Source organism: Mobula birostris, chromosome 21, assembly GCF_030028105.1.
Source record: "Mobula birostris isolate sMobBir1 chromosome 21, sMobBir1.hap1, whole genome shotgun sequence".
Lineage (NCBI taxonomy): Eukaryota > Metazoa > Chordata > Chondrichthyes > Myliobatiformes > Myliobatidae > Mobula > Mobula birostris.
The window spans coordinates 63,552,388-63,566,766 of record NC_092390.1 but is presented as its reverse complement, the minus strand read 5'-3'; the positions used below and the strand labels follow the sequence as shown (position 1 = coordinate 63,566,766).

General features: G+C 39.6%; 1 protein-coding gene across 1 annotated transcript in view; it reads left to right on the top strand.

Moving 5' to 3' along the window:
* pdzd8 (PDZ domain containing 8) overlaps positions 1 to 14,379 on the top strand; it is a 247,521-nt gene that overhangs the window by 101,328 nt on the left and 131,814 nt on the right. The window contains exon 3 of the mRNA XM_072239617.1: positions 4,524 to 4,626. Within this exon, the coding sequence (XP_072095718.1) occupies positions 4,524 to 4,626 (103 nt within the window). The remainder of the gene's footprint in view (positions 1 to 4,523; positions 4,627 to 14,379) is intronic.

The window sequence follows — 14,379 nt, the reverse complement described above, 5'->3', positions numbered from 1 at the left end:
AGTTTTTTACGCAGAGAATGGTGAGTGCGTGGAATGGGCTGCCGGTGACGGTGGTGGAGACAGAAACGATAGAGTCTTATTTTTAAGAGACTTTTGGATAGGTACATGGAGCTTAGAAAAATAGAGGGCTATGGGTAAAGCCTTGGTAGTTCTAAGGTAGGGACATGTTCAGCACAGCTTTGTGGGCCGAAGGGCCTGTATTGTGCTGTAGGTTTTCTGTTTCTAAGGTTAGATACAAATGCTAGAGATAGAAAGGTGGTTCGCTTAAACTATCACAGTGTGCAACAGATGTTGCAGGACTCCTAGTTTTTATTAATGTCCTCTAATTTTAAATTTATCACGTGGAAAAAACTGACCCCACAATGCATGGCACGACAGCGAGTGCCTGCTCAGTGTTCCAATGACCCAAGTTCAATCCCGATTCCAGCTGCTGTCTGCACAGGTCTTGCTGGTTAGCGTGACCAGCCTCGTTTCCCTCGGGTGCTCCAATTTCTTCCCCTGTCCTGAAGACATGTTGATTGGCTACTTTCTGACCAGTATAAAAAAATACCCTTTAATGAATTTGGGTGGTATGAAAATTTGGGGTGTTGTTGGATATGCGCGTGAAAATCAGTTACTAAGGAATAGAGTTGAATTGACTTACATTCTTCATATACATAAGAGTAAAGATCTTTACGTTATGTCTCCATCTAAATGTGCAATGTGCAATTCATAGTAATTTATAATAAATAGTATGTACAACAGGACAGTCAATATCACAAAAATACAATTGTATCAGCCTGAATTAATCAGTCTAATGGTCTGGCGGAAGAAGCTGTCTTGGAGACTGTTAGTCCTGGCTTTTATGCTGCGGTACCATTTCCTGGATGGTCGCAGCTGGAACAGTTTGTGGTTGGGGTAACTCGGGTCCCCAATGATCCTTTGGGCCTTTTTTACACACCTGACTTTGTAAATGTCCTGAATCGTGGGAAGTTCACATCTAGAGATGCGCTGTGCTGTCTGCACCACTCTCTTCAGGGCCTGCAATTAAGGGAAATACAGTTCCCATGCCAGGCAGTGATGCAGCCAGTCAGGATGCTCTTGACTGTGTTCCTGTAGAAAGTTCTTAGGACTTGGGGGCCCGTACCAAACCTCTTCAACTGTCTGAGGTGGAAGAGGTGATGTTGTGCCTTTTTCACCACACAGCTGGTATCTACAGACCATGTGAGGTCCTCAGTGATGTGGATGCTGAGGAACTTAAAGCTGTTCACCCTCCCAACCCCAGATCCACTGATGTCAATAGGGGTTAGCCTGTCTCCATTCCTCCTGTAGTCCACAACCAGCTCCTTTGTTTTTGCGACATTGAGGGAGAGGTTGTTTTCTTGATGCCACTGTGTCAGGGTGGTAACTTCTTCTCTGTAGGCTGCCTCATTATTATGTGAGATGAGGCCAATCAGTGTAGTGTCATCAGCAAACGTAATTAGCAGATTGGAGCAAATAGGAATGCACTGAAAACTCGCATGGACTGGATGGGCTGAATGCCATATTCTGTGCTGTCAGAAACTATAAAATAGGCAGTGAGTGAGATGGGTACTGCTTTCTTAGCCTTCAACCCCAGGTGAAGTCAGTTGCCTCAACACTGGTAATGCAACCTGGTGCTGGTTAGTTACATTCTCCTGGTTTTGCAGTATATGCAGCAGTGCTGCAGTAGTTCTGGTTTGGTGCATCTGGTTGTACAGTTACCAGTGACTAGGCAAAATATAAAGTCCGTACAATAAATAAAAACACAAGACACTGCAGGTGCTGGAGACGCACACACAAAATTCTGGAGGAACTCGGCAGGCCAAGCAGCATCAATGGAAATGAATAACGGGTCAACATTCCTGGCCGAGGTCCTTCACCAGGACTGGAAGAAGGAGTACAAGCTGGAACATTTATGAATTCAGCGAAGTACAACAATTACATTGTATAAACTAGAAAAAGCTGAAAAAAACACAGTAGGCCAGAGAATCAGTTTACAGTAGTAGTCACCAACCTTTTTAAGCCCAAGATCCCCTACCTCGACCTCAGTGAAGGGCAAGATCTACCTACTAAATCGTTTAGAGAGAAAACAGCTCAGATTGTACTTCCAATTTGAGGCCTTTTATTTGGGCAAATTGTATTTGAATTACACAAAATACTTTTGTCAAACTTTCAAGTTAATTCAAACAAGAGAACACTGTAACTAGCATATCAAACAGGCCATAACTGTCTTTCTTTAAGAATATTACAATACTTCACACCTTTAATTCTAAGTTTTATTATTTAATTTTATTTCAACACGAAAAATAAATGAATAAAAATTGACTGTTGCACTCAGTGTGATGACTGGGGCTGAATACTTTCTGCTAGTTCCCTGAAATTTGGCTCATAACTACAGACAGCCAGTCTGAGACAGTGTGTAAAGTGTAGGGTTGCCAACTGTCCCGTATTCCCCCCCCCTAAGGTAGAATGTTCCTATGAAACCTTTTGTGCCGAAATGCTTTACGCTGAAGAAGCAATTACCATTAATTTATATGGAAAAAAATTTTGAGCATTCCCAGACCCAAAAAAATAACCTACCAAATCACACCAAATAACACATAAAACCTAAAATAACACTAACATATAGTAAAAGCAGGAATGATATGATAAATACACAGCCTATATAAAGTAGAAATAATGAAAATTAAGCTAAAACCGATTGGGATAAAAAAAAAAATTGGCACGTACGCGCATGCGCACACAGGTGCCCGCACAAGACTTCATGGTAGTGGTAGTCTTTCTCGGGGTAAACACGAATGTCCCGGGATTTGACTGCTACTTTTGTCCGTTATTTGGGAGTGAGAAAGTTGGCAACCCTAGTGAGGTGATTGTCAGTAAATCAGCTCCTGTACTTAGATTTAATAATTTTCATCTGTGAAAATGCAATTTCACATAGATAAGTTGACCCGAAGTAGGCACTGACTTTTAGTGGTATAAAACCAACGCGCACACCGCACATTGCTGGGCCCCATCAGTAGTAATTGCCACCAGTTTATGAATGGGGTTGTCATTTTCACGGACATATTTTTTAAACTCGTTGTAAATATCCTCACCTTTCGTTCTTTCCTTTAATTGCAAAAGAGTGAGGAAATCCTCCTTTGTTGTAAAATCCTGGAAAGCCATTCTGACAAATACAACAAGCTGAGCTGTTTGCATTACATCCAGGGATTCATTGAACTGTAGTGAAAAATATTCATGTCCTCTGACAGGGACTCTACCCTCCTTGTCACTGTTGCAGGGCCAAGCAGTATATTACGTATTGCAGTTGTGATGCCGTTTTTGTTTTTAAAGTCATTAAAACAGTCTCTGTGGTAATGACCATTGCTTCTTTGAATAAATCGCCATCTGTAAAAGGCTTCTTGTGTTCAGCCAAAAGGTGACTTACACGAAATGATGCTTCAATAGCAGCCTTATTTTGAGCAGCATATTTTGTGGAAAACGATTGCTGGGCCTTCATCCCGGATTTCAGCTCTTCAACTTTCCAGGCACGAATTGCGCTCTTTGGGGGGTAGGTGTCTTTAAACTCCTGGTGGGTGGTGTTGCGGTGCCGCTCCAGATTCCCTCTTTTAGTCAGTGCTTGTGTTTGGTGGCACAACGTACATACACATTTGTCTTTCACCAAGGTAAATAGAAATTCCTCTTCCCATTCTGGATGGAATTTGTATGTTTTCGCCTTCTTTCGTGGAGCCTCCGCTGTGCTATCAGGATATCACAAGCGATTGCCGATTGCATCGCCTCTCATCTGAGCCGACATTTATGTGCTGGGCGGCACTTAATTAATTAACTTGTTTATTTTGGCTTTTTTTCTTAAAGATATGCTGTGTGCATCCCGACTACCACTGCATGCTTCGCGGCCCAGATGTTGGGGACCACTGCCGTATATTGATGTTTGCGACAGTCTGTACTCTTATCTAATCTGATTGGTCACTTTGATGCAGCACAGGCTATGCTGAATACGCGGTGCATGGTGGGGGAGCTACACACATGCGCACCGGGCAGAAAGAATGGAACTAAACCCCCGCAACCTGGAAACAATCTCTCTTTACAAACAGCTTTTTAGCGAAAATATTGCTATATTACTATTATCCTAATTAGTATTACTTACTTTTATAATGCTCACATTACAACAGTATTTGTGTATTTATTTTTGATTTTTCTTCGGGATCTACTGGGAAAGTCTCAAAGATCGACGGGTTGGTGACCCTTACTTTACAGTTTGGGTCTGTGACTCTTTATCAGAACTGAAAAATAGATACAGGTTAATCTTCGACAGGAAAGAAGGCGGGATCTGTGAGAAATGCACAGAACAAAAATATCTGTGATAAGTGGAAATGCAGAAATGCAGAATGGTGTTACAGCAATTCTGTGTGTATTGTAGACGATGATGCTCATTTATATTGGGATATATTGCACGCAAAGGATGGTCAGTGTCATGCACAAATTGTGATGGCTTGGGAGTAATAATTATATTTCTTCTTCAGGTTATTTATTCTCGGATTGTATGACCGAACTGAGTACATTCACTGTACACTAGAGCTGAGCACGGAGCTGTGGAAAGAGAAGACTCGAAGCTCCATCAAAACGGTATCTTTGCTTATAAATATTGAAGTTTATAATGATAAATAAACTTTATTTATTGTCATCTCTGTTTAAGTGTGTTTGGGCCTGTATTGGCTGTTGGGCTTTATCAGCCTGAATCTGGGTATATTTCCTTCCTTCAGCATTAATAATTCATATTTTCAGGAGCTATGAAAATGCAGACATTTTAACTTATAGTATACAAACAGCCACAGCAAAACAGTGCTTTTTCTAGAAACTACAAAATTTAAATTCATTAATTATTTTCTCATTTCTTAACATGGATGTGTTTTACATTCATTATTGAGAAAGACATTTACATCTTAAGGCCCTTTGGAGGGTGTTAGGTCGGAGAGACAGTAGTGACTGTGTTGTGTCTGCACCATGCTGTGGGTGGTTTGTGAAGTAGGGTCAGGCTGTCTGAGAACGGGAAGACCCAGCTGCTGCAGACCACCTACTACGAAAATGAAATCCCTGACTGTGCACCTTCATACAAGTGTGATTTCAGTATAACATGCTACATTCTCTACATATTGCAGCCATTAACAAAGTTTGTATACTGTGTAACTACTGAGACAAGGCTGAATGAGTTGTCTCTAGCTATTTCCTGTGATGTGAACAAACGCCTTGTCCATAGGAAACTTCATCAACAGAGGGACGTCTAATCTGGCTGAGACAGTTCTGATCTTCCCGTTTTAGTCGGCCCTCCTTATCGGTGGGTTCAACCAACCGCGGATCAGGAAAACCCAGAAGTTCTCTCTCCAGCACTCGTTGTTTGAGCATTTTTTCTTGTCATTATTCCCTAAACAATATAGTATAACAACTATTTACATAGCATTTACATTGTATTAGGTGTTATAAGTAATCTAGAGATGATTTAAAGTATACTGGAAGATGTTCATAGGTTATATGCAAATACTACACCATTTTATATAATGGACTTGAGCATCCGCACTTTTTGGTATCCACGGGGGTCCCGGAACCAATCCCCCGCAGATAAGGAGGGCCGACTGTATATCCAGTGTGTTATGCTTCTCTTTGTGCTGTTATCTTTACGCTTACCATCAATTAACTTTCAACAATAGCACTCATATTTGTACTCCTGGAATTTTTTGCTTCATATAGATCGAGAGAGAGACACACATACACAGTATATCAGCTTTGTTGTGTCAAGCAACATGGGAAAGTTATCAAACAAGACTGAAAGCATATCAGGGCAAGAGAAAATGTCAAGCTGAAGACACAGGTTTTAAGCTTTCTTAAAACAGGTGATCCTGTATATTACAGTCATTTGGATTAAGGAAATTTGCTCTCAAAATTCAGGAATCGTAGTTCAAAACTTTCAGATAGAGAATAAAATTTGCTTGCATGGAATTTAAATGGTAAAGAATAAGTAAATAGACCAGCTCAAGTTTATTTTGTTTTAAACTCTAGTTTCATGACACATGAGTAGATAATGTGCTGTGCATTATGGAAAACTGCAATACAGACCCTGTTGTAGATGTGCAATCTTCCCCTGTAATGCAGGGGTTGCCAATGCACAAGTTTGAAGCCCAGTGAGTGTGGGGCCTTGGCCACTGGAGCACAGCTTACAGTGCAGCAATTAAACTCGGGAGGTGCACAGAGGCTGTAGATTTCCCCTTGATTCATTCCGAATCTGCACTTTCACCGGCCAGACCGGCATTTATTGTCTGTAACGCATTGCTTTTGAGAAGTTGTTGGGTGGTTTTAAGCCGCCTTGAAACTACAGGTGAAGCTCTGAATGTACTTCCACAGTGCTGTTACCTGGTTCCGCACCCAATGCTCTCAGCCATCTAACAAAGTCATGTGGACCAAAATGAAATGGCTTAAAACCCACGCCTGTCATCAGGAAACATCGGAGGAGGAATTTGAGATGGGACATCCACACTACACTTCAGGCTGAATATAGTTGTGAATGTTTTAGTTTTGTTTAAGTTTGGGAGTGTTCTCATGAACTTGCTGATCATTGAGAGTGAAGTGTCGGAGTGTGAATTGGCAAGATGAGTTTGCATGGGTAAGCTAAACTTGAACAATCTTCCAGTGGTACGGTTGTATTGGAAAGATTTAACTAAAGGTGGAAAACAAACTTTCAGAGCTACGGTAACAATGTTCAGTGACCCCATAGACTCAACAGTCACTTGCTTCTGTGTGGAGTTGTAGACCTGGTAAACTGGAAGAAGGTGAACAGTGAAAAGATTCAATTGTTCTTATGTATTGTATAAGCAGTGATGGTAATCTGAGTATAACACCAAATTAATTGACCATTATTGCATTATTTCCAACATTTAAGTCATCTTTTACTTGAGGATATTTTGGGTGAGTTTGAAACGCTGCTCATCAGGGTCTGAAGGAGTGAGATTCTGATTTAATGAAGTTTCACTGCAGAATATACTGGAATCTTTATATAAAACTTTGTCTAAAGTCCACACCCTACTGCTGATGTATTCTACAACACGATAATACTGTGCTGAAGCCTTAGGCACGTGTAACAAAAATTGTGTAAAGCAAAGATGCTTTCAAAAATAATATAATGAAAAGTTTTTAAATATCAGAAAATTTACTAAAAAAGCCAATAAACAGTAAAAAACTAAATCAAATCATTATTTGGCTTGACCACCCTTTGCCTTTAAAGAACTGATGTTTTGGAGGTTAAACTATTACACCTCACCTTTTAGTTTGGCTGTCCTTCACCCAGTTTCATTCCTTCGACACCTGTTTCTGTTTTAGTGAATCAATTTTGTTCATTCAATTCATTATGTCATTGATCATTAGCACCTGTTCATGATCTTTGTTTAATCATGCACTGAGCTATATACCTACAAAGTCATCAAGTTTTTATTTGAAAAGTGTTCTGTTACTCAAGATGTTACTTTCTTTAATGAAGTACAAAAAATTCTTTGTAACTTTTTGTTTGGAAAACAAATGTTTGGAAACCTAAAATTTGCTCTTTTCTACTGACACACTAATGCAGAAGACAAAAAATAGACATCTAAACTAAATATTATATAAAAAAAGATCAAGGGTGCCCAAGATTTTTGCACAGTGCTATATATGATAAATTTACTTTGAACCTTCAACTTTGGGATATAGAAGGTTAGATTAAAAAACAAAATTACATTTAGCATATCAATTCTGTCATGGCAATCTTTCTGTACATGTATGTAGTGTGCTTGATTGGTAGCATTGGTTCAGTCTATTTTGCATCAAGTCTCAATTGGTGATCCAGTGGAGTGCTACGTAAATGCTACATTGTTACTGGAATTTCCACCTTTTACATCAAATGTAAATAGGGGATAAAAACAAAATCTGCTGAAAATAGAGAGTGGGCCAGTTTGCAACAATACAGGAAGAAACCGTGTCACCATTTCAACTCCATAACCTGCTTGAGTTCACCCAGACAGAAGCAAAGTCTCCCATTGGACCACAGTGAAGAAGGACAGGGAGATTCTCCCCAGAGTCCCTCAGTCATTGTCACTTAAACAGACCATCTGTTTGATAATACTCTTATGTGAGTGCGATCTTGTTCAGAGCAAAGTGCAGTCTTTATTGGGGTTCAGAGGGATAATAAATCAGCCATGATGAAATGGCAGAGCAGACTTGGTGGTCCGAATAGTATTATTTCCCTGAATCAATAGGTGAGCAGTACTTTGCAAAATCATAAATCAAGAAATGGACACACATTTCAACAGTCTGTCAAATAACAGCAAACCTACCCATTCTCAAATGAAAGGCTTTGTTTTGAGGACTAATTTTATACTATTTATGATTTTTAGATTGAGAAGGAAAACATCAAACACTTGGAACTAAAGTAAAAAATGGTTAATTTCACTTCTAAAATGTTAACATTTCAAGAAGTGTACAGTATATTTGAAACCGTATTTGGTGCATCCATACTTATATTATTTTTCCAGTGTTAAAGACAGTACCCTTCTATAAACAGCTAGGGGCAGTGTAGTACAGCAGAAAACTTTGAGAAGCATATTATCTCTGACTGCAATAATCCTATAGCTCAAGTCTCGAGATGACAAAACCGATCCACACAGGTTGCCATGTTTCGTCCCTTTTGACTTTTAACTAAATGTAGTTTTATTCACAAATTAACATGCACTAATTGTACCCTTTCTGTTTCTTCACGTGTAATACTATAATTATCTTAATACATTGGTAATGAGCAATCTTTTCTTTTAAATGTCACTATCCAGCCGTTTAATTTTACATGATATTTCTGTATATTACCTAGTAATCTTCTCCTTTCTCTAATCAGTTTTCTTTTGGGAAACTTGATTTGTGTCTCCTTGCTTCCTATGCCCATGCTGATTTTATTCTGTGTGGAATATTAGGGGGAAATGGTGAATGAATCAGACTCAGAATCTGGTTTAATATCACTGGCATATGTCGTGAAGTTTGTTTCATGACATTGTAATACATAGTAATAAAAATTATAAATTTCAACAAGAAGTATATGTAAAAAAATAAAATAAGTACTGAAAAAAGAGGGAAAAACACAGAGGTACTTTTCATGGGTTCATTGTCCATTCAGAAATCTGATGGTGGAGGGGAAGAAGCTGTTCCTGAATCGTTGAGTGTGTGTCTTCAGGCTTCTGTACCTCCTCCTTGATGGTAGTAATGAGAGGAGGGTATGACATGGATGGACCTTTTGAAGGTGTCCGTGATGCTGGAGAGATTAGTGCCCATGATGGAACTGGCAGAGTTTACAATTTTCAGCAGCTTTTTCCCATCCTGTGCGTTGGTCCATCTATACCAGACAGTGATGTGACCAGTTAGAACGCTGTCCGCGGTATATCTGTAGAAGTTTTTGAATGTCTTGGAGCCACATGTGGGAACGAAAAGTTACATAGAAGATGATTGTCAATACTTTCAAATTCTTCATAGTCCCTAACTTGCTTAAGTAGTGAAATCGTTTCATTTTCACTACCGGCTGTTTCTGGCATTTTCAAGCCTGACTGTTTTAAGCGGAAGTGAGCAAAACAGTTTTGATTTGTCCTACTGCTTATTTCTCACCAACTATCAGTGACAAAAATCACTGCCTTTTGAACACAAACACACGCAGACTGATACGCTCAAAACATAATGTTGCATCTAACAGCCACACAAGTGCACACGACTGACATCAGGTAGAAACTATTCGGCAGTGGTCTCCTGTCCCAATTAAGCAGCATAATGTCCCAAATAAATGAAGGGAATCCTGGCTATTTTCTCAATTAGTTTTTGTTCTTTATGAATTGTCTCATATAGCTGCCTGATTAACAATTGGCCCAATTAACCGGAATCACTGCTGTATTTGCATTAAGGAGCTGGGGCACCTGATAAAGTGTATAGTTCCAATGTGGGATACCACACATTCTGGGTTTGCACAGAAGCAGATCACTGCTGCCTGACTATTAGATAGTGAATTGTAGACAAGAGACCAATTGCAAAACCAGATTAAGGTTCTGAATGATAATATATTTTTAATTCCTGTTCGACGTATTTTATTGGTAAATAATGTCTCTGGGCTTCTGACAACTGCCCTCATCTTTTAAAAAAATATTTAATGCTTCCTGAATCAGCTGCTGGGACCTTGAAACCAGTGTTTTATTATTCCCAGTTTGACCACTTAGCTGTGAGCAGTTGATACTTAAACACTAATGGTCAATTTGAGGAGACATGCATACTACTTTTGTACCTCCAATTTGCTAAGAGAGTTTCTGAAGTATCTGCCAACCATTGAAATCCATTGTTAACATACTAATAAATTTGACAAGATGAATTGTCTGCAACCTTTCAGTGTCAGAGGATGCAGTGACCATGGTTATGGCTGAAATACCGACTTCACTGTGGACCAAAGTCAGAATCGATAAACCAAGGCTGGTGTGTTTAAAATAAATGGCTTTAGCTTCAAGCTAGCCTTGCTACCCCAGCATGGATTTGGATAAATAAGGATCTTGCAGAATTACTTTTCAGTTGCAGCACAGTTCAGGCACAATTTAGGATGAATATGATTACCATATTGTCCATGCATTAATTATTAGGGGTCTAACTTCCTGTCCATTCGCCCACCCAGTGCAATGACAAATATCTCTTTTACGTTGTTTACATGACAAGACAAGTTCTCTGCAAACTAATGTCAGAGTTTTGAACTTAAACTATGTTTACTTTATTAGCCTTAACAGGAAGAGGCGGTAATCTGTACTAGTAGGTATTAGTCCTATTTTGTTAGGCATCTAAATGTAACAATTAGTCAGCCTTATTCTTCAATCATTCTCAAACTTCATTGGCTGAGATTGTTTGAGTTCAGCTTTCCTCTGCAAATTTAACGGGATCAATTGATGATCTTTGTGTAATAGGGTGCATATTTTCATTAGCCTAAGTGGTGAAATAGTTAAATCAATCAGTACATGAAGTGGACTTATTTTGAGAGTAATCTGGATAAGTTCTGTGGCACTTTCTCACATGGCATCTGATAAGATTGGGTTTGTTCAGGCTAAGTTCGAGGAATATTCAGAAGAAATCTGTTGCTGTCTCAAAGGGTCAATGTACATTTATTATCAGAGTATGAATGCAGTATAACCCCCTGTGATTTGTCATCCCCACTGACAGCCACAAAACAAAGCAAACCATGGAACCCGTTCACAGAAAAACATCAATGCACCCCCCTCTCCACATGTAAAAAACAAATCGTACAAACAGGAACAAAAAAGAACCAATGCAAGGAGCGGTATGAAGCGCAAAAACATATCCAGTTCAGCTCAGTGTTCATTATCTGCAGGCCACCCCAATTCAAAGTTGTCCAAAACAGCAACAGAAAAAGGAGCAACCAAAAACTAGAAAACCCATCATAATGTGAACCACCGTCCAGTGCAAACTGCAGATCCATAATTTCTGCACCATCCTTCAATGGCATTCAGGAAGCGAGAGATCATTCAAGCATAGGAGCCTTCCTTTAGGTAGAGAGAGAGAGGGAGGGAGATTCTCTGCAGCAGCGAGCGAGAGGCTGATAGGCGGCAATGAACACTCGCTCACTTTCCGCACTTACCTCGATGTTTTAATTGACAAGATCGGCGAGAAATTGAGTCGATCATGGGATCGTGCCCTGTCTTCAAGCTTCTTGACCTTGAGGCTTGTCTCCCCGAACCCTCTCAGAGACAGCAAAGCACCAGATCACTCATCGGCTCAAAAACACAGCATCAAACTGTAGATCACAGGCTCCAACAGTAGCAGAACCACATTTGAGAGAAGAAGAAGATGTAAAAGATGTGAAAGCAGTAGTTTTGTGAACCATCTGGAGGATGTTGCCTGTGGTAATGTTGCTCTCTGGCGCCATCTTGTGATTGAATGCAACCACAAACCATTGATATGGACAAGAAAAAACCTGCAGATGCTGGAAATCCAAACAACACATGCAACATACTGAAGGAAGTCAGCGGCCAGGCAGCATCTGTGGAAAAAGTACAGTCGATGTTTCGGGCTGAGACCAGCCAAAGGGTCTCAGGCCAAATTGTCAACTGTAATTTTTTCCATAGATGCTGCCAGACCTGCTGAGATCCTCCAGTATTTTGTGTGTGTTGCTTGAGCCATTGATAAAGAACTGTTTTCCATGAACAGTTTCAGCTGAGCAATAAGGCCAGGTCAGAAAGTACTCTGGAGCTATTGCATGTGAATGCTAACTAAGTGAGGTAGAAATTAGGTTATTTAGTGTAGAAAAGGTTTTTCATCTCCCCATTTAATAAAAGTAGTCTTTCCCAGTCTGAATTTAATATACCTGAAATGGTGAAGTTTGGATTTGTTTAGTAGTTGCCTAGTTTTAGCCTTACAATATTTTGCTGGATTTTTTGGATAAAGAACCAATGGGGGTTTTAGTACTTCATGTTTGAGTGTTGTTACATTGAGTATGACATTTGTTGTGGAAGTGGTTGGAAGTTCTATTTGTGTACAGGGATGGAATTCCTAAGTAGAAGCAGGAAGCACAGCCCATTCTTTAAATGAGACCGTAAGGCATTGGAGCAGAATTAGTCCATTTGGCCCATCGAGTCTGCTCCAGTATTTCAACATGGCTGATCCATTTCCCTCTAACCCCATTCTCCTGCCTTCTCTCAATATTCTTTGATGACCCGACTAATCAAGAACCTGTCAACTTCCGCTTTAAATACATTCAATGACTTGGCCTCCACAGCCATCTATGGCAATGAATTGAACAGATTCACTTCCCTTTGACTAAAGAAATTCCTCCTCATCTCTGTTCTAAAGGGATGTCCCTCTATTCTGAGGTTGTGCCCTCTGGTCCTAAACTCTTCTGCCATAGGAAACACCCTCTCCGTACCCACTCAATCTAGGCCTTTCAATATTTGATAGTTTTCATATAAAAATATGAAAAGATAGGTTTCTATAACTTGTTGTTTTTAAGCTTGTAAGCTAATAAAATAAATCACTCAATGGCTTGCCTCTGAGTCAGAAAATTGAGAAATTCAGCTTGTCTGTCCTGTACTGAGGGACTGCTGGTTGTAACATCTTTCAGGTAAAGACATTAAACAGAAGCCTAGTTGCCTTTAGATGATCATGTAAATTTTTCCTAACGTGCTGGCCAATATTTATTCCGTAATCAGCTTGGCTAAAAATAGATTATCTGGTCATTGTCACATTACTGCTTTAGAGGGAGTTTGCTGTGCGTACTGTTGACTAGGCTTGTTGACTGTGCGCACTGTTGACTCCATGTAACAATTAAAATTGCCCCTGTATTGTTTTACAATCTACTTCATTGTATAAGGTGGCCGGAAATGCAAATCCTCACTTTTAGTGTAAATGTAGAATTAAGGCCAAAGAGTGTACAATACAAATTCGGGACAAGGCATTAGTCATCAGCAAGAACCAGGCCACTTGGACGATTGTAATCTATGCTGACATTCAAATTAACCTAATTTACGAGTACTGCATCCATAGCCTTCTTGCTTTGTAGGGGCGAGTACTTCTCTAGATTTCTCATAAGTTCTCACTACAATCTCAGATAAAGAAAAATACCTCCTTGGATTGCCCAGAAACATTTTGCCCCTTACCCTAAATCTATTCCCTTTGGACATATTATTTGAAACATTCATCACTCCCAGGTTTAATCTGTACTTGAGATAAGATGTCACCTTTATTCACGTTGGGTTCAGAGTCAATGGAGTGTTGTGCTTGGATGGGCTGAATGACAATTTCTCTGTTCTGCTGCTGAGCTCAAAATTCAAAAGTTCAAATTAACTTATTATCAAAGTATATACATGTCACCACTTACTACCCCGAGATTCATTTTCTTGCAGCCATTCACAGTAAAACAAAGAACTGCAATATAGAGTCAGTGACTGAAGCAACATACAAAGGCTGATTAACATCCAATGTTCCAAACTGTGCAACAAAAGCAAATAAATAAATAGATAGATAGATAGAGAGATAGTAAATACTGCCCACTTGAGTTGTAGAGTCCTGGAATGTGAGTCCATAGGTTGCAAGGTGTTGAGGGGAGTGAAGTTATCCACACCAGCTCAGGAGCCTGATGGTTGAAAAGTAATAGAAGCTCCTGAACCTTTTGCTTTTGCTGTTCCTGTTGCTGAACTCTTCCTAAATCAAAGCGGATACTTTGTTCATTGTGATTAGTTGTGTTGTGTAATATCAGGTTCAACTAATTCTCCCTGTCGAAGTGATCAAAATCTACCCCAGTTGAATGCCAATTGGAAAGTTTTGTAACTATTTGTAACTGTTTTG